The 25,897-nt window shown below is 39.5% G+C and overlaps 2 protein-coding genes across 3 annotated transcripts in view; one reads left to right on the top strand and one right to left on the bottom strand.

Annotated features, from left to right (window-relative positions):
* BCKDHB (branched chain keto acid dehydrogenase E1 subunit beta) overlaps nucleotides 1-25,897 on the bottom strand; it is a 1,150,961-nt gene that overhangs the window by 444,126 nt on the left and 680,938 nt on the right. The window lies entirely within an intron of this gene.
* The window catches only part of TENT5A (terminal nucleotidyltransferase 5A), a 42,732-nt gene continuing 17,750 nt past the window's right edge, over nucleotides 916-25,897 (top strand). The window contains exons 1-2 of one of the 2 annotated variants that reach the window (XM_048934894.1): nucleotides 916-1,019; nucleotides 10,913-11,016. In XM_048934894.1, the coding sequence (XP_048790851.1) occupies nucleotides 11,010-11,016 (7 nt within the window). In that variant the 5' untranslated portion in view covers nucleotides 916-1,019; nucleotides 10,913-11,009. The remainder of the gene's footprint in view (nucleotides 1,020-10,912; nucleotides 11,017-25,897) is intronic. The other variant, XM_048934895.1, reaches the window with a different exon arrangement.

The following is a 25,897-nucleotide window of genomic DNA, read 5'->3' as shown; positions in this document are numbered from 1 at the left end:
ATAGTCTTTAAGTATTTCAAAAACACCCAAAATCTGGATATATATATTTTTAATATTAATGTTTTTAGTATTTTAAGTCAAAGGCATTGACAATAATGGTGTTTGGCTCCCACTTCAGTCTATAGAACTGGGTAAAATGATAAGATTAAATCTGACCATAGTTGGTACATATGTGTGTATGCTCTCATGACAAAAGGTAAACCTTGCAGGTAAAGGCATAACGAGATCTGGAATCTGAATCTGGATGAAGTCAGTCACTGTGTAAGTCATGGTATTTTAAGTGAGGGCCATTAATGGCTGTTACCTGTTACAATCTGTGAATAATGTAAAGCCAACATTACATTTAGTAATTTAAAACATATTTTCACTTTCAAGCACAAGTCATTGCAACAGGTACTGCAGTGGTTGAAGGAAACTGAATTGCCTCTAATGAATTCTCAGAAGGCTAGGTGTTTGATTTTGGTGAATTTTGGTCTTTAGACCTAAGGAAAAATAAAAAGGTGATTTTACATATACTCACTGAGCATATACAGAATTGAAGGCACAGATGGGGTGGGTGAGATGGTTGGGAGCATGCTACCTAGAACAATGTAGCACTGCAGTCTGAGACCTATAGAAATCTACGGAACAGGGTCAAAACTTTATAAAAACTGTAAATCCTGAAAAAAGTAAGATGATTGTGTTGAGGCCACATGTTGAATTTAACAGCCTACTTAAATTGTCCAGGTGAGTGTTGCTGTCAATGTGCTATACTCTTACCAGCCCAGGACTGGAAGGTACAGCCTGTGTGCTTGGTGTTTCGTAATGACTTCAGATTGGATTCATCACACCTAACTTCAGAAGTTAAAGATTAACTGTCTACAACCAACCCAGTCATGCAGACCTCCTTGTGCAGATAATGAAGAGGAATGAGCCACAGCAGGTTTCAATTCCTGATTCAATCACAGACACAAGCTTCTGTGCTCTGCGTTGCCTCGGAGCACCTGGTTCTCTGGGATTTCTGTGCTGCAGTGGGGTAGGTAAATGCAGCTGATTAGGTATGATTAAGCTTCCTTATCATCCTGCTCAAAGTGTTCTCCCATGCACAGGCCAATCTTGCCCTGATGCCAGGGCTGGGGCTGCTGTTTCTATTGACACTTTGTGCTCCTTGCATGCTTCATCTGCAAAAGGGAGAATAGGCAAGGAAGTATGGAAAATCCCTTAGCTGTTAGGAACATAAAAAAGGCAAAGGCTGGCACGTTCACCCACAAATACAGGAAATAGCTGTATGGTTTTAGTTGCACTTGTTTTTATATTTGGGTCGATTCCAGTCATGATCTTGGCCAGGAACCATGCTTGATTTTGACAGGTTTTTGAGTTTCTAGAATATAAAATGAATACTTTAAATAGTGTTTATCTCTAGGATGCAGATCTCTGAGCAAGGTGGCACCTGCAACAATTAAATTTATTTAAACACAACAACTGTGCTAATCACTTAATTTTAAGTAAAATTCCATACAGAGAATCTCCACATCTAGCTATGCCAAAATCAAGTCACTTTGTATGTGTTTTTCCTCTGGCTTTTATTGCAGGAGGCCGTGGAGGAAAAGAAATGTAGTTTAAGGTTTTCTTGTTAATAACTTGCATTACGGTCTGAAGAGTACTGGTTGCTAGCAATTTATTTCTGTCCACCTCATATACTTATTTAATAACAACATTAACATGAGATTAGGTAGAAAACTGTGTTGTTGAATTGACTGTTTGTGCAAATGGAGTTGTTTTTACTAGAACTATATGCAAAGTATACTTGGCGTAGTGTTAAATTGTACTGTTGAGCTTGTGGAGACTTTAGCGGAGATCTGTGTGTGAAATTCAGCCAGAGGGTGCGTTTGCAAAGATCTTTAACTCATGCTGAGCATTGACTGGCCTGTGATTTTAAAGTGAATGTTAGAAAAACCCCAGACTGCTGCATGATGGTAAGGTTATTAATTTAGAACTTGAAAAAATTTAAGCATGTTTTAAACCAAATTAAGCTCTGGAACATAGTAAACCTAGCTACTCTGGCCTTTATTTCACAACACATATTCACACTGTAACACATACTCTGCCATTAGAGCCCACAGAGGCAGTGTTTTTTGAGCTCTCATTTTCTCTTACCTCCTAATGCTGCAGTGTAAGTTGTCATAGTGCTTCGTCATGTTTTTCATTTAATTGGTGCTAGTGAATGTGAAATTGGATCAGTGGTTCATTGCTTTGATACAATTAATACATCTAAATAGTCTTTTTGCTATAAAAGACAATGCTAGAACTGATATGCTACACCACAGGGGTTTAACTAAGCATCATAAGAGGAGTGGTTAATTGTCACTTACTGCTTATTATCTGAAACAATGTCCTGTTGAATTCTGACTGGATTCTGTTTGTTTTGTTTGTTCAGCCTTTGGTTTCAATAATAGAAAGTTGAATTCTCATTTAATGTTTGTACTCAATTTTGGTTAGATTTCTTCACAGAGTAATGAAGAAGTGATTTATAGTAAATGAGTGTCAGGCTTACCATAGGATGTGCCTTACACTCCTATTTCCTCTAAATACCTAATATTTTCTGGTGATGCTTTTCCTTTTATCTGGTGTTATGGGTAGGTAACATATGCAGTGTTATTCTACTATTTTAAAGAAGTTTGTAAGCTTAAAGTAATCAGTACTCCATGAGAAATGCTTGATTTGATAGATCTTCAAAAGATGCCTGCAGGTTATTCTGTACCTTTTTAAAGGCAGAATTTTTTTTCATTAGTTTGGTGTTTGGGTTGGGACTCAAGGGACTGTTGAAAGCTGGAGAATAAGGGCTACAAAGAATTCTTGTAAAAAAGAAAAGTGTAAACAAAAGTGATGGTTTAGTCAATACTTCCCTTTATTTATTTTATTAATTTATTCAGTCTATCAACTTAATCCATGAACAGCAGAAAGAAATCCTGCTTTTCTCAAATAGGTTCCAATTCATTGTTTTGAGTATTCTGTATCAACAAGAAATTTGGATAAGAGAACTAGGAATCATCACGCAGATAAAATTTGGCCTTATTTTTGGATAGGATTTCAATAAATAGTAGGCAGATGGAGATGAGATCTTAAATTCTTTTGAAAAGAATTCATTTAGTGACAGGGAAACAATTTTGCATTACATATGTTCATATTTAATTTCCTATTTAGCAATGATAGCCTAGAAGCACACAGTGATCTTATGAAATGTTACTTTTGCACATTTTGGTTCCTGATATTTGGATTTGGCTTTGGTTAGTTGTTTCTGTCACATTTTAACTCTAATACTGGTAAAAGAATGTTTTCTGTGGTGCTGTTAGAAGCCATACGCTGACTCCTGCCCATAACAGAGCTTGTGAACAGCCATCAGTACCATTTGATGACTATACACAAGGAGACATCTGTACTTACAGCTGCAGACTAAAGAAGGGAAACTACCTGTGATAATTATCTTCTGTGCAGAAAAGAGAGGGAGTGAAAAAGAACTGCTGAAGAGAAATGTAAACTGAAGGCACAGGGACTAAGATTGAGAATATCTACGTTTGACTTGGATGGGAGTGCAGCTTAGCTTGCCAACACGAAGAAGAACATACTGGTCTACACTGAATGCATGGGCCCAAGAGTTTAGATGTTGTGGTTGGTTGGCTCTGAAGGAGCAGTCTGACAAAACTGGAGGCTAGATGAGGGCAGACTTTCTTCCTTGTTCTCTAGCTGAGTGAGAGGACATGCTATGTCACTTTGATCAGGTGAAGATACCATGGGGAAAACACTCAGCCTCGAGAAAGCTGGGCTGGACTGCTGACTCCCAGGCAGCCTGGATTTCACTGTTTAAGCTTCTACTTCCGTATTCATATTGTTTTGTTGTTGTTTTTAGGAGGGAAGCGGTTTGGTTTATCTGTAGCTCTCAACCTGACCAGGGCAACTACCTGGAGTACCTGCTGTACTCCACAGCCTGTGTCCTGAGTCATGATGTCTGCTGCAACAGGGACCTCTGAACAGAATTCTGAGGCTCTCCTGTAATATGATTCCTAAAAATGACACATACATGGATGACATTTAAAAAACAAACAAACAAACAAATAGAAAAGCCATTTCCTTGATTCTGCTTGAATTCTGCTTCCCAAAGGTTACAGGACATTTGAAAGAGCCAACAACACATGAGAAAACAATCCTGAGAAGGAACAGAAATCTCCTCTGAAAGAAGCTTCACATTCAGCAATTTGCAGTTTAGTTCCTGTGTGAACAATTAATCTTAAAACAAATATTTGGTGTAGGGAGATTGAGCTCCAGGAGGTTTCATAGCTAACTAAGGTTGAATGAAAACACGCACTGCCTGACGTTTTCAGGCCAGTTTCTCTTTTCCATAAAAATAACTAAGAAAAAGTATCTGTTACAATGACCCAGGTTTTGCCGTTGAAATCTCTCTAAATTACAGGCTTTTTCCCTCAGAGACCATTTACAACAGGGTATATAATGCATGGCTGTGCTACACCCTACCACTCTTTGAATTCACTATAACTTGTTATTACTACGCTGAACTGTAATGGTCTGGTTCAAAGGCTTTTCTATAAATAAATAACCTCGTGGCTGGGCAGATGACAGCCGCTACCACCAGCTCCTGTGTTATCAGCTGTCCAGGTTTCAGCGCTTCATCTGTGCATGGCTGGAGCTGCTTTGAAAAACCTGTGAATGGCTGGCAGCTGCTAAACCTGATTGGGGCAGGCCTGGAAACAGTGTATTATACCACTGTTTCTTGTCTTGTTATTTTATGGGTGTATTTTTTATTTTTTTATTTTTTTATTTTTTATTATCTATACCTTCCGGAGTGCTATTTATTCTGAATGGGGAGGGGAGGACAAAAGGCATGGCTTTTCAACTTGGGACCCACATGTATGCTACCTTTGTACTGTCATGAATTGCCCTATCAAATACCACCCTATTAATGGGTGTGTCTTACTGGCTATAGAAAGGCTAAGACATGACATTAACAGTTAGCAGACGTCATCATATCTTGGTTGCATTCTGGATTACCCTGTTTGTGTGTGTACATAACCCTTGGAGGATGGTATGTATGTCCAAGAAGTACATAAAGTGTCCGTAAATGTTGTTCTGCCATGCTCCAGGTGTCAGCTGGGTCCTCTGCCCTCCTCATGTACTGGTGCTCAGCCACCCCTAGAGCTTTTTCCAGGGTGGATGAGGTGTCCACTTCCTTCTGGCTGAAATCATGCCCTTAGTTGAGCATCCTGGGCTGTCCCTGGATGAAAAGTAATTAGTGTCCCCACACAACCAACAACGATTGGAGAAAAATGCTGTTAATTCAACAAATTCACCCAGTCTATCAGGTAGGCCATAAGGGTCATTAGGGAAGAGGATCTCTTGTGCTGTGTGCAATAGCTGGTGGGATGGGCTTGTGATTACTGCAGGATTCCTGGCAATATAGTAGTACAAATAATAAAGGGATATAAAAATATAAACAATATGTGGCACTTTTGGCAAGCAGCGCTTTCATTTTCAAGGCACTATGAGAGGAAAAACAACTCAATGAAGTGCTAACTAGCAATGGTGCTCACCTCATGAGTCCAAAAACCATGAGCTGGCTCTCCACAAGACTGTATGGTAGAAGTATTGAGAGATTCTTTAAATAAACATAGTATGTTATCTCTTTTTTATTTTCACATTCTGATTTTTAGGCTTTATATTTTCAAGATTTTGTCTGCAGTGTTAAGGAGGGGGAAGGGGGAGCTAAAAATCCTTCTTACAATTGTATAACTTCAAGGGCTGAATCTTTATTGAAGCATAAAATATTGCAATTAAATAATGAGAAATAGCTGCCGCACTGTAGTTAGGGAAAGAGTATGGTCCTGCCAGCTGTGTGAGACCAAAACTCATGAAGCATATCCTAAGAAGTCATTAAGCTTTAAGATTTCATGAGAATCAACATAATTTTTCCCTTTTTAAGGGAAAAACCTCAAGGTTTCTGCACTCACTTCAGGCTCTCAAGGGTCCTTCCAAAACCATGAAAGCTGGCAATTTGCCTCTTTATAATGAAAGATGATTCCAGTAGAAGGTTCTTCCTGAAAAACACTCATTATTGCAAAAGTTAGTGACAGTGAGATCACTGTGATTTGGTGGCTTCAAGCTGCTCACCCTGGGCCTCTTTTCCCATAAATCACAGTGCCTTTAAAGTTGTTATGAAAGAATATCATGGAAAAGAAACAAGCTATTGCTTCAAAGGATGCTAAGAAAAAATTTATATATTGCAAATCTTTAGCAGGCTAGACATAATCTGTTTGTCAGATTGACGCTGCAGTTCAACAAGAAAGACGAAAACAAACACTATGGGTGTTTTTTAATTGAACTTTGAGCACATTCCTATGTATTTCTCTTTTGGATTTTAACGAGCTGGGTTTTTTAAATGGAAGTAGGAGCTTTTAGATGGTGACATCAACCTAACTACTGTACTTCACTGTCATGTATTGCTCCATTGATGTCGCATGAACTACTACAGGGGAGGCAGCTTCCAAAGAATTGGAAAAGGAGATTTTAGCTGCCCCTAAATTACTGGAAATGTTGTGTTTATATGCCATAATAAAAGGGTTTATATGCAGAAGATGTTTCTGCAATTGCAATCTGCTGCAATTATAGCAGATATGACTACACCAGGCGACCAATTTAAGTGAATGGCATTCAAAACAGAAAGCCAGACTGTCCGTGGGGAATTCAAGCTCTTTTCTTCTGTAAGGACTAGTTTTCTCAGATGTCTATGGCCCTTTCTCTCCCCTCTGGTATTTCATTTTGATCTTGGTGAACCTGTCCCTGCTTAGATACAAATTTAAAGTTAAGGACTTGACTTCTTGTGGTTGCTGAAAATCACAAGGCATTTGTACTAAGAGCAGGGACACGTTTTGCTGTGAATAGTGGTGTTTGGGGGCCCTATGGGACACCTCTGAGGGCTGTCCAGACCACCTCTGCTGCCTTCTACGACCTCACAAACGCAATTATTGACAAAAGGCTGTCTCTGTGCCCAGGTACATCCTGTGCTCATAGCCACTGACATTTCCAGTTCAGCAGGAAGAAGGAAAGGATCTCCAGATCTTACAACCTCCTTAAAAAAACTTTAATTTCAGTAGCATTGACAAGAGCCTGCTTTCAATGAATTGTATGTTATTTTGTGACTAGGTTACCAGCAAAATATTTTTTCAGTATTGACGCAGCCTGAAAACCTCAATATTTGAACATGACATTGTTTTTGAAAAGTGACTTTGTGATAGTCTTGCATTTTTTACTTTAAAAATGAGGTGTGACGTGCTGGTCTTTCTGCTTATTTTACCTGCCTTTGTTTTATACGTGAACAAAAATATTTCACTGTGGCCTCTCAGCAATGATGAACCTCTGGAAAAATGGATTTTCTGACATAGAAATCTTCTAAAATTACTAACTGCACATGGCAGTCATGACCATCGTTAACTTTGAATATTTCTAAAAGCTTCTCTGCTATACATGAAAAACTGTTTTCAAATCACTTACAAAGAGCTGATATGTTTCTCCATAAAAAGTCTACAGGCATCGCAGAGAACTCTGTTAAAAAATTAGTTTTAAGTTGTGAATGAAAAAAAAAAAAATAAGAAAAACTTAAGTGCATGCTTTGACAGACATCTACGTATAATTCAGAAATACTTGACAGCATCTTGCTCAAGTTTCCAGAAATGTCTCTGGGCTGGAACCAGATTTAAAGAATTTTAGTCCCCAAAGTGAATTGTTTTTCCAGAAAGTTATATGAAAAAAAAAAAAAAAAAAAAAAAAAAAGATTATTATAACAGTCACTGTTTATAAAAAAAAAAAAAAAAAAAAAAAAAAAAAACACCAAAATATATTGCTCCCTTAAGGGGAAAAAATCATATACTACATGGTTTTGCTGCTGTGTTTAACAGGTGCTAGGAAAGTGTTGCAATTCCGTATATTCCGTATTCCTTCCTTAGAGCGGCATTTTTTCTGATTTTTTTTCTGATTTTTTTGTAATTATTTTTTATTGCAGGATTATGTTTTCATTACTGAAATTTCCTGCTTGGTGATGCACAAGCCAGAATTTTCTTGGCAGTTACCAAATCATTTGATCTCATGTTGGAGAAGGACAGAACAAATAGCAGTTATGGGCTGGAGATGGCCTGCTCATTCCGTTGCACTGCTTCCCTTACAAATTATTCTCTCCTTGGTACCATGGTGTGAGAAGAACGTCAGACTTTTCCTACTCTGAACTGTACGATTCTTTTTTCTTGTGAAATGCACAGTTTCTAGTTAAACCTTGTGATGTCATTCCCTTCATTCTGCATTTGAGGTTTAATTGCCTCTTAGGGATAAAAACGATCTCCAGTGAGATCAAAGACAAGTTCAGCAGTGCAGAGAAAAAAGGTAGTGCTCCTCCTTTGTTTTCTTCCATGTTTATTTTTCTGCCAGCACCCTTTGAAAATGGCCCTTTTTGCCAGGGCCACAGTTTTGCTAAATGACTTAGTGTTAATATTATGTCTTGTTTGTTTGCACAAGTGGAACATGAAAGATGGGAAATACTGAAGTGAAATAAATGCAGGAGATAAAAAAAACAGAACAGTGACAAGAAAAACGTGAAGAGTGGCTGAAGTATGATCACATGTTTCAGCCATTCATCAGCAAGGTGGCTCTCAAAAATCTCCCCGATGGACCCATTGAGATTGTGTACTCACTTTGTTCTATCTTTTAAGTTTGCCCTGCTTGCTGCATAGCTTTCATGCAAACGATGCATGAAATATGCACTGAGTATGTTAATCAGAAGACAGTCAGACCTGCCTCAAGTTCTGGGTCAAGGTATGGCTTCCTGAGAGGATGGAAAGACAGATATGGAATTCTGAGCTGAGAATGGTGTGGCCAGACCAACTCCTCAGCCTTTGTTGCAGACCTGAAGGTCTTCCTGCTCCACACCACACTCCTTGTGGTGTTCCGAACTTTAGAAAGGTTTTGATGATTTGATCATTGTGATGATACTACTATGGCTAAAGAGGTTGGGTGGTAGATCAGTTTTCTCAGGCTATGCCCAGAGCTTTGTGGGGGAGCAGGACGGACCAAGTGACGTATGTCCTTCTGTCTATTCCTCAATGAGATGTTGAAGTAGCTGAATTTCCTGTATTCTCATCTGAATAACTTTTATGTTTCAATGCTTTATTTCAAAATTTGTCATTTTGTCAGAAAAATGGAGTTTATATAAAGAGTTGAACATAACTATAATTTAATCAAGTTTACATCTCCTGCAGTGAATGTTTAATAGCTTTACACTTTCATTTTCTTCTAGGCATCTTTCTCATTATGCTACATCACCCATTATGCAATTCTTACTGTGTATATTCTCCCCTTGTTGTAGGGGAGAAAATGGTTTATGATGTTGAAGAACCTGACCATAAGCAGAAATGGAAATGCAAAAACTCTCTTAACAATGCTCATAGGAAATTCTGGCACCAATGTAAATTTGGTCACTATGTTAGCCTATATCTGAAAGACTGTTAATCCACATGTTCTGTGTATGCATACACAGACACATATGAGTGGATTCATAGGCACAAATTGGCAGATGTACATGCATAGGGTGCTTGTTGTGAGGTGGGGGTTGACCTCTTCTACCCATATAACTAGCAGTAGTACTGGAGGGAATGGCCTCTACTTGCAACAGGTTGGACATTAGGAAATACTTCTCCCACAGAATGATCAGGCACTGAGATGGGCTGCCCAGGGAAATGGTGGAGTTGCTGTCCCTGAAGGTGTTCAAGAAACATTTAGGTGTTGTACTGAGGGATGTTGTTTAGTGGGAAAATATTGCTGATAGGTGGATGGGTTGGACTGGATGATCTTAGAGATCTTTTCCATCCCTGGTGATTCTATGACATATGTGGAAATACAGTTGCATATATGTATGTATTATGTATTATGTAAAATGTTACCTTTTGGGGAGAAAAAAAAAGTGCATTTTGCAGCTGGCTGCAAAGGGAAATTCTATTTTCTGATCTTTAGCATTATTTTCCCTACACTAATCATCTGACTAGATGCAGTGATACCATCCATGGTCTAACACCTTGGAGTGATACATGTCCTGACAGGCTTGTTGCAGCTCTGGGCCCAGCAATTCTGTGTCTGTTTGGGCAGAGTAGTCCAGGCACCATGGGCAGGCACTGAAGGTGTTGACAACATGCTTATTTCTTGTTGGATATGGAATTCTTTAGTCCACCTGGCCCATCTAGGTAACCACACAAATTATGGTGTCAGCAGAAGTTGATGAGGAGGATGGAGTAGTCAGGGCAAAGACTGTACTGGCCACTGCTGCAGCCACACATACAAATGGGGACCTGGAGCCTTTGGGTTGGCAGCTGTCTGACAGAGGTGGGAGCCTGCCTTGAGGAAACAAGGAAAAGACCTTGCCCTGTGCTGCACAGAGAGCAGTTCCATGCTGGAAGGAGGGAGCAGGACTGTGTTGCTTCTATGCTTTCTTTTCTCCTTTTGCTTGTGTGTGAGCTACTGAAGCTCCTTCACCACCATTTTGAATTATCACTGTTCCTCAAGAATAAATTAGAACATCACCATTTTCCAAGAAGATTTATGCCAATTGTATTAGCTCAATCTGATAAACAAATAAGCATCCATTTTTTCTCTTCACAGCTTTCAGTTGTTTCAGCCAGAGTATGTGCCAGAACTGGACACTGGTGTTAAAACCCTGTCTACCTATAACATGAGCGCAAATGCTGTCCTCTTCAAGCTTTGCAAAATAGAAATAAATTCTGCTTTGTCATCACTTGATAGGTCACTTGGAAGAGGAATAAATTGGATTGAATAAGGACTGCTTTAATTCTGAACAACACTGTCTTTATTCTTTCCATCTAGGTAGATTCTTCTATAAGGCTAATTGAACTTCATCCCTTGGTTTGAAAACAGTAGCAAGTTTATTTCATATGACCTGCAGGCCTATAATGTCATAGTAGTCCATGGAAGGTAAGCTGATACCTATTATTTTTTGTGGTGTTGGATAATTCTGTTACACTGAAATGCTAAAAGAAGTTCCTTATCTCTGTCTTAAAGGACAGATAGCAACTTTCTCTAAAACTCATTATGGATGGCATGAAATAGCACTGCTACTCATCCAGAAAACTTTTACAGTTTAATTTCTGTGGTTGAAAGTTATAATGCAAGGAATTAATACTGTGTAACTGGGAGCACCATGTGGTCCCTTACAGAAGAATCCGGACAATTGTTTTTTTAGATTTATGCCTGTCCCAACTGCTGGCTGCTAGTTGTTTCTGTGTCTGTTGTTGCTCAAGGTTCCTTATTAATGCAAAATTTTTCTCAGTGAGTACTTGACAGCAGTAACCTAGATAAATATTTTCATTTACATAAACATTATTTTAACATTTCAGAAACTGTAATAAATAGCCTCAAATCCCAGAAGCCATCTAGACGTTGCAAGAATTACATTGTTTTTTGAAAAAGATTGATGTATTTTATTATTTCATTGGTCATGGTCCAAGACAAGAGGGTGGATCGATGAAAGAGATGCTTAATACATCCAGGGTTTCTGTTGCTTTTTTTCCCTCCTCCTGTGTTAATAGAAGAATTACCATATTTTTAAAAAATTATTATGTACCCTTATGCAATAAAAGATAATCTAACTGGACAGTAGCAAAGAGCAGAGACCAACTGGCTTTTAAAAGCTAATCCAAAGCCAAGAAACTTCTCCATAATTACTACGAAGCACTGAAAAGAAACTAAATTACTTTCTGCCAGCTTGCAAGTGTTTTATTCAAAATGGATGCCTGTCAGAGCTCAAAAGTTTGCATGTGAGCAGCTGCAATCTGTACTTTGTTGTACATGCTCTTTGTAGTGGAAATCTTGTCCTGTAAACCCACTTGGACTTGGATAGATTTTTCATCTATGCAATACTGCAGCACAGGCCTGTGCCAGAAACAATGAGACTCTACAGATTTCAGAAAGACTAAAGCTAACAACAAAAAAATACACTAAATTGTCTGCATTTGTTCTCTATAACAAATATCTTGTAATATCAAAGAAAGAGACCCTTTCTGTGTGCCGGCACTTTCATTCCCAGGATTTAGCATTTGTTTTTCAAAAAAGCACGAGTATGTGATCAGACACAAAGGCCACATGAAACACATGGTCACCTCTAAGGCAGTCCCTCCTTGTTGCACATGTAATGTGAGCCAACTGTTATTCTTCCCAACTGGACAGGGCCATCTCCTGCTTACTGCCCAGCCTGAAGTCCCATAGATACTGAGGTTTAGCTGAGGTACTTGTGGCTGAATGTATATCTAGCATAGATTCACTGACATATTGTCTTCCAGGGTTGCCATATGAACCTAAGAAAGCATGTATCAAACATAACGGTGAATATCCCGTACTCATGTTACCAGCTTCCTGAGAGAGAAGAAATTCAGCATCCAGACATCAATTCCCACTGCCTCTGCATGTATTTTCCATCTCTTCTGTCCTGTGTACATTTTGCAGTCACAACATGAGTGTGTATTTAAGTAGAGTGGTCTAAGTGGTTGCATTGCTTTTAGAATCTGTTTACTCCAAATCTCAACAGCTAATCCTTCTAATCCTCAAATAATTATTTTAGCCTATACTGTAGCTGTTCAGAATTAGCAGACAGTATTTGTGTAGTTCACAAAATTTTAATACCTATTTTCTTCTTATGAGTATCCCATGTGGCCAAATGACTTTTATCCATATGAGCAAGTTATAAATTCCCTCTAAGGATGGGTCTGCAAACACATGCCTGTATATGCAGTCGTCTGTGCATGTGGTTGTTCCATGTGTTTACATTACAATTTAGAACCAGCCACTGGTGTTTGAAATTCAGCTTGGGCCATGCAAAAGTTTACTTTCAGAAAGGACAGATTGCCCTATGGAAATCAAGGCCCTCTGCAAGGAATTTTGCATCCAGATCTTCATTAGTTATTTCTAGAAATCTAGGGCAGATTTCCTTATAGCCAGAGGTCCTTCTGTGCTTTGTCATGGGAAATGGGATTGAACTGGGACCTTCAGGAGCTGGAGGTGACTTGGCTTTCCTCTTCCTACTGGATGGATGTTCACTGGTTAGCATTTATTAGTTATGGTGGAATTACGGGTCTCAGAAAACAGGACAGTCATTTTATAGATTACATATTCTGCCAGCAGAAAGTGGAAAAATGCATTTATTTTTGCTTCCTTAATCTATAGCATTAAAATTATGACTACTGGCCTTAATTTTGAGAAGATTCTTTCTTTCCTCCATGAGAATGGGAACGTGGCAATTTCTGCTGAATTTCTGCAGAACTCCTGCCTCCCAATTATCTTTTCACTGGTTTGAAGCTGCAGCTTGTTAGTTCCTGAACAGCCTTGCATACAACCAGGAGCATGCAGCTTCTCCCAGAGCTGCCAGGCTTTCAGATTCCTTTGTTTCAACTGGACTTTGCATGCTTACAAAGACAATACGATATAATTGGGTCTTTTCTGAGTATTCTTTGACTGCTGCAGGATTTTGACTGTCCAGTTACTATACGTTTGTCTGTATTAAAATGCAAGTACTTAAAAATGAAGCACTCCAATGTTCTTTATCCTTGTGTTTGTCACTATCTCCAGCTAGGAATGGAGCACACACCCAATCACAAAGCTAAACTAGCATGACTTGGCGGTGACAATACTGCTGAGTACACTTCATGGAGTATCATCTTTTCTTTTTGCACAGTAATTTCCATTAAATTCAATTTCATGTGTCATTATATTGTAAAGAGAGAGGAATCTACTTCTTCACAAATTGCTTTGAAGTGTCTGAGTGCAGATGCAGTGAATTGCACTAATTAGATTGCTAGAGCCTAGCAGATAAAGAAGGCTCTTTCTTGTGCTTCAAAAATATTTTTATTGGTTTTATTTCACGTAGTAGTCCTTCCAGGTATCATCCATGTTGTGCAATGTAAACCAATAAAACAAATATTTAAGCAGAATTAGCTTAGGTGGGACAAGAAAAGGAACAAAGAAAGGATGAGTTGTTTCAAAATAGGGATTAGGATTTACAGAGAGAGCCCTACGCTGAATTTTTGAAAGTTAAGTAACATCGCACTTCTGTGCTTGGATGTCAGCATCTGTGTTCAGCGTGTGGCCAGGATAAGGACAGTTCTGTGTGGCTGAAAGGGAGCCTAAGTAAAGAACAGCATTTTATGGCCAGCTATGTGTTTGCACATGCCAGCAGCCGCACTGAACGGGTCCTCTGTCAGTGTCTCCGCGCACGGCGAGGTGAGGCCCGGCCGAGCAGCTACTCCTGACAGATCCACAGGCCATTGGAAGCGGGAAGTGAAACTGCTCAGGGCTGCCCTGTGCTGGGGGGAGGAGGCTGCTGGGTCTCACTTTCGATTCCCGAGGTTTGCACCCAGTGTCACTGGGTGTGTGCACGCAGAAGGGAGCTGGGTATTTTCGGATACAGGCTGTTCCTGCAGATTGCTTGGTATTACTGTTTAGTCAGACAGAGGGCTACCCAGCTTAGGAGATAGCGTGACGAAATGTAGAAATTCATTTGGAAATGGTGAAATACTTTTTAGCTTGAGGCTGTTGTGTTATTTCAGAGATGAGCCAGTCTCTTACATTCCCAGCATTCGTTATCTATCAGTGTCAGACAAATATTCAGAAAGGCCTCTTGGGCCTGCTGTCTAGCTAACATACCACACATACAGCTATAGCAATACATGTTCTGCTGAAACTGGCTCTCTTTGGCCAGCTATTGCACTGCTCCTGCCCAAAATACTTAAATACCGATGCAGAAGCCTCACAGCTAAACTACCATGTTGCTCAACCAGCTACATTGCATAGATTTTTCTGGCTGATTTAAAATTATTTGTCAGGCAGAAATATCTATTGGTCATTTTAGAATTATTTAGTCTAATATTTGCAATGGAAAGAGAAAAAGGGGAGTTAATTAATGGCAGCAAAAATCAGTTGAGAAGGGGCTCTGCTGTTCTGCATACTGAAACTGCCTATCAATTCCAAAAGAAATTATATCAATTACAGTCAAAATATTTGTACATTTACTGAAGTGTGTGAACTTTCATTAAGGCTGAAGTATGTCATAATTCTGTTTTCTACAGTGTCAGTATACTTCTAGAAACAAAATGATGTGAGACATTCAGCCCCTCAGATCTCAGTCACAAGCCTCAAGGCTATGCCAAGGGGAAAGTGCTGGAGAGGTGCTGCCTCAAGGGCATCAAAAAGGCCATTGCAAGTGGAAAGCAGGAGCTCCCTAATATATTTAAATTTTTTCTTTGCTGCTTTGCAAAGAGGCACCTAAGGCTTGGACTGAAGGCATGCTGCTTCCATACCAAAACCTCTTTGCCCACTGGGGAGCAGAAACACGTCTCCAGTACTGAAATTCAGGGCTCCTGGTAGCCAACTATTGCCTTGGCCCAGGTGTTTTTTTTCTCCATTTTCTGACAAAAATGCCATCTTGGAACTTCCTTTCCTTTTGAAACTGGCATATGCAGCTTCTGACAAGATAACCCTTTGTGAGCTCATTCTCAACCAGCTCTGTTAGTGAATACAACTTACACTATGAAAACTGCTCAGCCCTGTGCCTCAAGACAATCCTCACATTCTTTCCTGAGTCCTCGTTTGACAAAATCTCCCAAGAAACAGTAGGAGTTTTGACTATATGGTTTCTAATGTTAAGCCAAAAATAAATGGTGTATGTTGCCCTATAGTCCCACACAAATTATCTGATCATTGTAAAAATAGAAGTTAAGAATAAAACTGAGTAGGACAATAAATAATCATAATCCTATATGGAAAAAACACCAAGTGTTCAGATTTCCACTACAAAATTGCTTTTCTTTTGCTAGGATTTTCACAGTGGCCTGAAGCTTGGCTCTGAGTGAGAAAATGTGCCCCATCAGGCAAGAGAACTCAATGCCTACATGTTCTTTTTTGTTAAATTTGGCAAGGGGAGCCTACAGCCTTAATTAATGTCACTTGTGATAGCAAGAGGCAAATAATAGAGCAACAAGTCAAACTGCAAAAGTGAAGACAAAAAAGCAATGGGGAGCACTAAAACAGTTGTGTCAGTTCCTATGGATTTTAATGAGACTTACAGGCAATGCTTTGAAAAATTGGAGAAGGAGAAAAGAGTTTTGAACTCTTGTTTTGTTTTCTTTGCCAAGTCATGGGCTAATTGTCCCATGTAAACAGTTCATCTGAAAGGGGAAGAAGTGAGGTGTATTAAGTTGTTCAACAACTTTAGTGCTGAATTTATCGCACTATGTTAAATAGATCTGCATGTTTCAGACAAAATACTTTCACATTTGAGATCAGTCTTTTCCAAACCATCCAAAATTGTTTTGTTACATATTTGAAATTCAGCTGAGTTTTGTTGAAAAGTTTATGAGCTTTTCTGTTCTCGAGAAAAGCTGAGCATTTGAGAGAGAACTAGAGTTTTCAACTTAGTCTCGGTCTGTATCCTAAAGATTTAGCTCAGTCAGTGCTGAACTATGAACCCTGGAACACGAAACTGATGAGGTTCTCATAGCACAGGGTGCTTCCTCATTTCTGACCTCTCTCTCATTGAGTCAGACACAGTATTAGCCAAGCAGGGCTTAGTTCAGGTCAAACACAGTCACGATTAACTTCAGGAGAAGCAACAACAAAGTCCAAATTTCCAGTGCAGCGGCTATTGTCTACCTGATGGCTTGTCTTCCCCTGAACAAACCATATAATTTCCTTCTGATTCCCAAAAATGAGCATGAGTACAAACAGTCTGGAATTCACTGGAAGCTCTCTGTCTGCCTTGGAAGTTGTATCTTACTGGAGGTTAATGAAATTACTTAAGTGATGAGAAGCTTATCCATGTGAGAGGAGGTTTAGGAAGCCTATCCCTTAACTCAGCAATGACGTTCTGCATCTGCGTCTCTAACGACGCAACTTTTATTTCTCCTTCTCAACTGTTGTACGCTGTTAGACTACTAACAGGCTATTCTTGGAGCAAAGAAGTGCCTAAAAAAGCAGTGGCTTTTACTCTAGCCATATATCCCTTGGCTGTGTTGGAATGCTCATGTAGTGACAGTGTTGGAATCCTACTAAGCAGAAGTAGTTGTCATCTTTTTTGCCCCTGAACATCTGGTCACACTGGCTACAGCTGTAGATTTGGCATCCACAGAAAATTCTCAGGCTGAAATTTATGGTGTTTATTTTAGTATTTCAAAAAACAACCCTTTGTCTCTGAAAGGCTCCAGAAATTAAGAGAAGAATGGATTTTTTCCTCAAGAGTCAGTAGGAAACAGCTTGGAAAAGAAAGGCAAAAAAAACCCAAACCAAAACAACAAAAAAACAAACAACACCCAAACCAGAATCTATATCTGACAGATAATTATGTTTCCTGTAAGAGAAGAATAAGAATGAATTAGAGTTTTACCCAGGTATTCCCATATAAAAGGATCTCCTCATGCACCAATGTAAGAAAGCAAAACAGAGGCATATCTGATTTTTTTTCTGAGAACTGTCATTATTTTCCATGGTACAAGCATTGCCATGCATTTTGCTGTGAACTGTTAGTTTTTTTTTCCCAGATCCCTAAAGTGTTAGGTTCTACTATGCAAAAGCAAATATTAGTGTTTTAAATAGATGGATCTAGTTATTTAATAAGTATCTGCTGTGCAAATATTTGTGTTTCATGGGATTTTAAGTATTTCAATTTTTTTTAATACATTTTGTTTTCTTTCTAATATAATGTAGTAGGAAACAACTGCTCAGGTAGTATTATATAAATGTAAACTAGTTCAGAGCCTGCATCACAGCCTAAAACTGCCAGATACATGGGTGAGGTCTGGACAGCCTATTTGAGCACATTTACAGGAGACTGCCCTGTGTCAAAGGCCACCAACAAGGTGAATGTATCTCAAGAACAGCTCAGTGGCATCACTTTACTCCACTTTGAATGTCTCTCTAGCTCTTCTTCTCAGATGCAGAGGGGACAAATCACTGCTTGAGGCTACATTGAAGCCGGGCTCCTCACAGAGAGGGGAGGGCTGCAGCTACATTTCCTGAGAGTTTACTCAAATTACTGGTGGTTACTCATTATCTCACAGAACCACTTAACATTATTATTGCTGAAGTCTACAGGGAAGCAAACATGTTCTTGATTGAACTCAGGGGGTAGAGGAGATTAAACTTTCAGCATCCTCCAAATTCACATCTTGGCTAAAATTCTTGGCACAGACCCAGCTTCCAAGCAGACAAACAGATGGACAACCAATGTGTCAGTCCAGTTCCCTTCTTTTCTATGGTTAGATACCATTGCTGCTCTTGATATTTACTGCCTGCGGGCAGATTAACACTTCCTCAGCATGGACACTGAGGCAGTAAATAAGAGGTAAAGATGTGGAGAATGATTAACATACAGCAGCTGTTGATACTGCATGATCTGATTATTACGGTTTCTCAGGTAAGATGAGGCTGCACCTTCTCAGGTAAGATGAGGCAAGGCAAAATAAGCAGGGGCGGTTTAGCTGGAACATCCTCTTGAAACAGTGAATTGTACAGGTATTGCATTACAACTAATGCCTTTAAGCAGTGGTGTCCCTTTGAGAAGCCCTCTGTGTCTGATGCAGGAGGTGAGGCCAAGCGGACCCTGCAGTTGCCCACCCCTGTTGGGATGTGGGCTGTCACTGGAGGTAGCCCAAGTGGGCCACTGGTGCCAGCACTGCGTGGCTTGACGCTCCCTTGGACTGGAGCCATCTCTCCATTCTTTCTTCAGTCATTGCCAAGCAGCTGCTTTAGAACTGTTTCAGACAACCAAAGCAAACACTCTCTAGTGTGAGTGGTTTCGTTCTCTTGGATCCCGGGGAACACGGGGTGAAAGTGAAGGACTTGGCTGCTACACTCAAGTTGCAGCGTTGCTGGCCAGACCAGGGCCTTGTGTCAGCCCTGAGCCCCAGTGTGTGACTGTTCTGCCTCACTATGTGACCAAGAGATCTGATAAAATCCTCTGCCAGACTCCATAGTCTGAAACAGATGAAGAATTTATTAATCTGCTGAAGATATGACTGCAGTACATCTCTCTCCAAGCCAATTACTCTCTATTTGGTTTTTATTTATTTATTTATTTATTTATTTATTTTGGAAGGGATTAGTCATACCATTAAGCAGAATACACAATAGTCCACCTATTTACATCTGATTATAGCTTTGCTTACACCACCTGAAGCATGGAGTAATTGCCCTGAAGAGCATCTTCCTGATGAGCCATCTACTGCTTTTGCAAACTAAAATTCTTATGAAGGAAAAAAACAAAACGCACCAAAACAAAACAAAACAAAACAACCCAACAACCCAAAAACAAGAAAAAAAAAAAAAAAACCAAAACCAAAAACAGAGCAGTAGGATTCATTTTTGTGCTGGCACTCTTCAATTCAACAGTTTGCCATTCTAACAGCCAGCCTAAGAGCTCCAATTCCAGTGCAAAGCTTTGAAGGAATTTTAGTTTTTTTTTGGTTCAAGACAGACCATTTTGATTTCTACTTCACAGCTCCTTTTGAATAAATAAATAAATAAGATATAACGCAGAAACGTGGTTCTACAACCTTCATTATAACTGTCTCTGTTGGCATGAAGTTACCTTTCCCCATCTGTGAAGTATGTTTTTTTTGCTTGCACACATATGCATACTAGAAAAAGCAGAAGGATGAAGTATGGTTTAGTGAGACAGGAAGTCAAGGCATTGTAAACATAAGAAGAAGAAGAAGAAAAAGAAAGAAAAAGAAAAAAAGAAAAAGAAAAAGAAAAAGAAAAAGAAAAAGAAAAAGAAAAAGAAAAAGAAAAAGAAAAAGAAAAAGAAAAAGAAAAAGAAAAAGAAAAAGAAAAAGAAAAATGAAAGGCCTTAGCATAATAAAAGCAAGTGGTTTTTTTGTTTGTATTTTTTTTTAAATTTATTTATTTATTTTCTTTAGTGACAATAAAAGGTTCTGACATATGGCCTCTAGCCATGGGAACAAAAATACTTAGCTTGAAAAATCCCATAAAAGCCTGTGTGACCAATTTCAATGCAGATGAAAAAAAAATCTTCGAGAAAATAAGCAAATGAGCTGTTTGCAGTGCAACAAATGCCTACAGTACTAACATGAATTGTGAAATCACTGGCTGTGACTGATCAGAGTTCATTAAAAATAAATCTTGGCCCAGCAGTTTTAATAAACGAAATGAGCTATCAAGGCAGCAATGATTCGCTTTTTCTCATGCAGAAAACTGTCTGATTTTGCATTTTTCACTCAGCCAAAGAACTTTTGCTGAATTAAAACTAACGCTGGCATACAAAATAAAAATTCATGTCTCGTCTTTCTGAGGATGAGAAAAAGATGGGATATAGCATTCAAACCTTCAGAGCCATTTCAATTTAACTTTTTCTAAAATTCCTTCCATTATTTAAGGCTTTGTGGGGAAAAAAAATAAAAATTGAGGCCCTGTTTTCTTCTCTGCCTGAGGAGGCAATGCTGAGAAGGCAGGCATAAAGGAGGGCTCTGCTCACCCTGCCAGGAACAGCACAAGAGCTGCCAGTTCTGTGCTGCTCAGTGACGTGAACATCATCATGCCCCTGAAGATGGCTGCTAAGGGGCTCCAGCCTCTGCATAGGGCTGAGCAATCTGAGTGGAAGAAGCTCCTACCAATGTTGGGCACAGGCCAGAAAGTACCAGCACAGCCTGAACACATTACCTTCAGCAGGGCAGTGGGTCTGAGTTGGAACCTGAAATTACAATCCTGTTTTCTGGTTCAGGAAAGAGAGGAAACAGTGCCTATGCACAGCACATGGCTGATAGCATCACGTGTTTCCTCTGGATTTTCCCCACTGTTTTCATTTTCTTCCTCATACGGCAGCAACAGCAAAGAACAGCTTTGGTCCCAGAACACAATAACATGTCTTCATATTTATGGCACAACAAATAACACAAAACAAATACATCATCTACTCATGCTTGCATTTTTCTGGCACTGGGACACACAACACTGTGAGTGGGCTCACTGCTACAACAGAATTCCAGTTATGAAAAGGATGTTCAGAAAGCAATAAGGGGTATTAATATTTTTGCCTCCTCCTTTATCCTTCCTTTCTTCTTTCTCTATTGCTGCTTTCCCATAGCCCTCAGTCTTGTTGCACCCTTGAGGAGCCACAGTCCTTATTTCTGTTGTGTTCCTCTGATCCTGCTGTTTAGCTCAGAAAGCCAGCTCCTGAGGTTAATACTGTTCCTGACAGCAAACCTTTATTGGTAAAAACCCCACCAATTGCAGGATCTATACTAAGCTGAGCATATGGAACAAGCTGAATATCAATGTGACAAAGATGAGTACTTTAAGGCAGCACCAGGCAAGCTCCAAGTGCCTGTATCAATTTCCACTTTTGGATATGGTTACAGCTGAGTTCACAGGGGAGCCACAGGCAGAGGTGTGGGTATCCTGATCTAAAGCTCAGTGGAGTGGGTGAAAAGTCACACACTGATTTCAGTGTGTTTTGAATCATGTCTGGAAGTGGAGAGAAGCAAGCACAGAGTACTCTGTGGACCTACTGTAGTGGTTCTGGATTTTGGGGAAATTTCTCAAATCTAAACACAAACTGCACAAGTGCAAACTCTGAGTGCATGCGGAAGAAGTGATGTCTGGAGGGTATCAGTCACTTATACCCTAAGGAAAGACAAGGAAAGATAAACGGTTTCAATAAAGTAATGATATTTACTTCTCCTTCACTGCAGCAAAACACCTTCATGAAAGGTCCTAGAGGTTAAATAAATATTCTTAGTCAAATACTTCACAGTTAAAATCCAGAGTTGCCCCTACCCATGAGGTCTGATCTGTATATATTTTTCCTGGTTACCATAACTTGTGCAGCTTTTTTGTCTTGTTGCCCCTAATATCTCTAATTAAAGAGGGCCAGCAAATGAAAAAATAAAGCAAGACTGTTGCATGTTAGCTGATGTTTTAAGGCAGTTTTTCCTTACTGCAGTCTCTCACGTACAGGGTATTGGGCAAGAACTGACCCCACAGTCTGGCAGCACACACGCAAGGGATCATCACATAGCTATTTCAAGACCATCTCTCTGGAAACTTGATTTTCTTTACTATTTCCATTCATTTTCTCATTGGTGGCAATATGGTGACTAATAAATGAGGTTATGTCTTGGTGGATTTGATAGCAGCAGCCTGCTGCTAGAATTTCTGCCCTTCAACCTAGCCAATACAGAGGGGGTTTTTTGGCATGCAATCCCATCAGTTGTGTGGCCTACTCCCTAAAATGTTCCCCCTCATTTTGATTTGATAAAGATTCCTGCTTACCCATTTTATAGGCCTTAGATGAAGGACAGTTCAGGTTTATCAAACCAGGAGAAGATTGCAGGGAGGAGAGAACAGCAGTATTGTGTTTTTCCACACAACCTGTTACGGTAACAAGCACTCCCCCACAATGTTTGTTGACAGATGGTCAAGGCTCAGGACAAAAAAAAAAATGCTTTCAACCGATGGCTGTAGCACCACTTCTGAAATAAGTGCGAGCTCCAGGCTGCTGAGCTCAGGAGATAAGGAAGCAGCAGGACAAGAATTGAATAGGGCAAAGAGGGGGAAGAACAAACATGCAAAATAAACTCTTGGAGCCCACAAACATAGTATCTCCTGGATAGAGGAATGAAAAAGAAGGGAATGATCTGGATCAGTGACCTTCAAACATATGTCTCTGGGCTTAAACCACCACAGAAGCTGGGTTCCGTGCTGAGTGTGGTCATGGATCCTTGTAGCTGTTTGAGCACAAATAAAAGTGTTCAAGAATGAGACCAGCAGGAGCTCTCCCATTAGGTGATGCAGTTTAACAGCCCTGTTGTGTCTGTGGTATAATCCTTCCCTTCCCTTCCCTTCCCTTCCCTTCCCTTCCCTTCCCTTCCCTTCCCTTCCCTTCCCTTCCCTTCCCTTCCCTTCCCTTCCCTTTTCCCCTCATTTTGCCAGCTCAGATATCTATTAAACAGGGAAAAACCACTTATTTAATCTGAGTTTCAAAGTAAACTATCTGTGCTATCACCTTGAACATATCCCTATCTTCTCTCACAGCGTGGGAGGACTTGTTTACTCACTACAAATGTTGCAGTGATTGTATGTGTACTTGAAAAAAAAAATGAATCAAAGCATTAATAATTTACCACCAAATAACACTAGTTTTTGCAAAGCTGCATCCACATCCCTAAATACTGCATGAAAGTACATTTCCTGAATATGTGAGTTGCAGATATGTAGTTTCTGAACTGATATGCTGAAAGATGATGGTGCAGTAAGATTCAATAAAATTTAGCAAATGTTCTCTTTGTTTTCCTTTTTTCTTCTTTTTTCTTTTTTTTTTTCTCTCTTCTCCTATGTGCAAAGTTTTCTCTCTCCTAATAAGTTTCCCTAAAGGACAAAGTTTAGATATTTTCCTTTGCTGCTGATGAATCATCTTGCCACTTGGATATACTCAGCTGATGGAAATTCCAGCAGAATGAGCTCTGGAAGTCAGAGAAAAAGAGAGGTGTGTAACACAATGCAGAGCGCATTGTGTGTGTGCATGCATTCCTCCCTCCACATTTATGTACAATTTTGACATTCTAAAGCAATAATAGACAGGAGAAGAAATGAGGAACTATTCGTCCCTTTGGCGCTGTGACAGTAGAGGTAACAGAGATGAATAGTACTAGAAAAGTTTTGAAGTTTTGTGGATGTATTTTGACCCTACCTTTTTTTTTTTTTTTTTAATTGAATCCTTAGCACCTTAACAAGGCAACAATGTTTTCTCAGGGAATACTGAGGAAGAATATCTCAAAATGGAAAAAGTAAGTACAATTTCCATCATTTATGCCATTTACTTTGCAAACATAATATGTAGAGCAGAAATTTGGCTGATGCTAATCAGTATATTTTTCTTTGCATCAGTAGAGCAATTTCAGCATATACCAGCTGAGAATCTGGCTCCATGTGTTAAATAAAAAAAGTGGGTCTGGCTTCCTGATCTTTTGTAGTAGACACACAAAACTATTCGTTATTGAGTTTGAAAAGAGATCTCACTTCCCCTTATTGGCAGCAGGCTGAAAAAATAGGGACATGGTGTGCTGAGCTCCTGGGTAGAAGAAATGTTTTCTTTCAAACTATAATGACCTTTTTGGCCATCTTAAGGAATATGTTCAAGCTTCCTTGGCAAGCATAGGTGGGACAGTAGCCAGTTACTACATGAAGGCTTTGAAGATGGAGGGAATAATAAATGAAAAAAGAAATTAAAGAGGAAAGTCTTTTTGTTTCCATATGGGTAGCTAAGGGGAACTGTTCATCCCCCTGCTTTGCAAGCAGAGCACTAATAGAATTGGTACATCAAAATCAATACTTTTTTTGACTGTTCTGTAGCTTGGATGTTGCATGGTTTTTTACCTGACCACAGCGCTCAGAAATAGATGCATTTATCTGCTGAGAATGGCTTTGGGTGGTATTTCTGATCTGTAAATGTCTCTAAACCTACCACTTTCGAAGATGATGTGTGCTGTAATCAACTGAAACCTGGCTTGATAATCCTGACTTTCAACATTGTGGGCAACAGAAAGGACATAATTTAGGGGGAAGAAATAAGAAATTCTTGGGTGAAAACAGGAACACTGCTTTGGCAAAAATGTTATATATCAATATGTGTATTAGTAAAAGAAACTGTAATTTGCAAACAGCTGCTGTCAGAAAAAGCAAGTGGAAAAGTAGGTAGAAGCTGGAGGGAAACTGGGGAGCTATGGAAATATATGTACACTATTGTTTTCTGATCCTTAAACAAACTTTATTTGATCATGACTATTGCTCAGGATATGCACTGAGAAGTACTGATTCTTGTGTGTTGAAACATGAAATAAGAGTCTCATAATGTGAAGATCTTGTGAGATATTAAGGTCATAGAAAAAGTGAGCTTTATATAACAGACTTAGGGGGAAGGGATACAAAAACTTGATGGGTTTGAATGTCAAAGTCTGGTGTCCACCAACCGAATGCTTAGATGTTGCAATTGTTTGTTTTGGAAGGAATAAACTTTTGAGTATACAGAGTGCACTGTTTTGAAGATTAGATCTGTCCTTAATAAGCAATGTTTCCTTACCTCCAAATTTTATTCTATCAGAGTGAGCTTTAGAAGATGATTTCTGTTATTGGAGTTTGCACTAAACTCCTAAATAGCTCTATTATGTCCGGTGACCTCATTCTTACTAGGCTTTACAGGTCAATGGTGAATTAAGCAGCCAGCTTCCTGCTAATTAATCCTATTTTGTTAAAGAACTGTTAGACTGCATTATCTTATCTCTGTTAAAAGGAAGCTTTTACAGGATTGGCACCAGATTACAGTTATGAATGGCAACCCTGCATCCAACTCTGTCAAGCAGAATCCAAGCAGAAAGGTGGAAGAGCAGAGCACGAGGCTGGCACACAAATGCCCTCTTCTTCCTTGCTGTCCCTCCACCAGATGAGCCCCAGGTGGTTTCGAAGTGATGCAGCCCCTGCAGCTGCAGTGTGTTTGGTGTGCAAGAGTCCTGACAGAAATCCAAGTCCCCACTTGGTGTGACTACACATGGGGGAGGCAAAGTCAGTGCAGTGTTTACATCTAAAATCTTGTTTTGCTGCAGATGAGCAGTGCCCCAACCAAAACTCATCCTGAGACAGCAAATCTCTATCAAAAGAGCTGCTGCTGTGATTGCACAGCTTGCTCAAATTGTGAAGCCTTGAGAGATCCTTTGGTGTCAAGTTTTGAAACCAATGGGTTGGCTTGAATATAATGGAAATTGAGCACCTGTGGAAAATGCCTGTGAATACATAAAAGGTT

Source organism: Lagopus muta, chromosome 2 (genome assembly GCF_023343835.1).
Source record: "Lagopus muta isolate bLagMut1 chromosome 2, bLagMut1 primary, whole genome shotgun sequence".
NCBI classification, from domain to species: domain Eukaryota; kingdom Metazoa; phylum Chordata; class Aves; order Galliformes; family Phasianidae; genus Lagopus; species Lagopus muta.
This window is presented reverse-complemented; position numbering and strand designations above follow the sequence as displayed.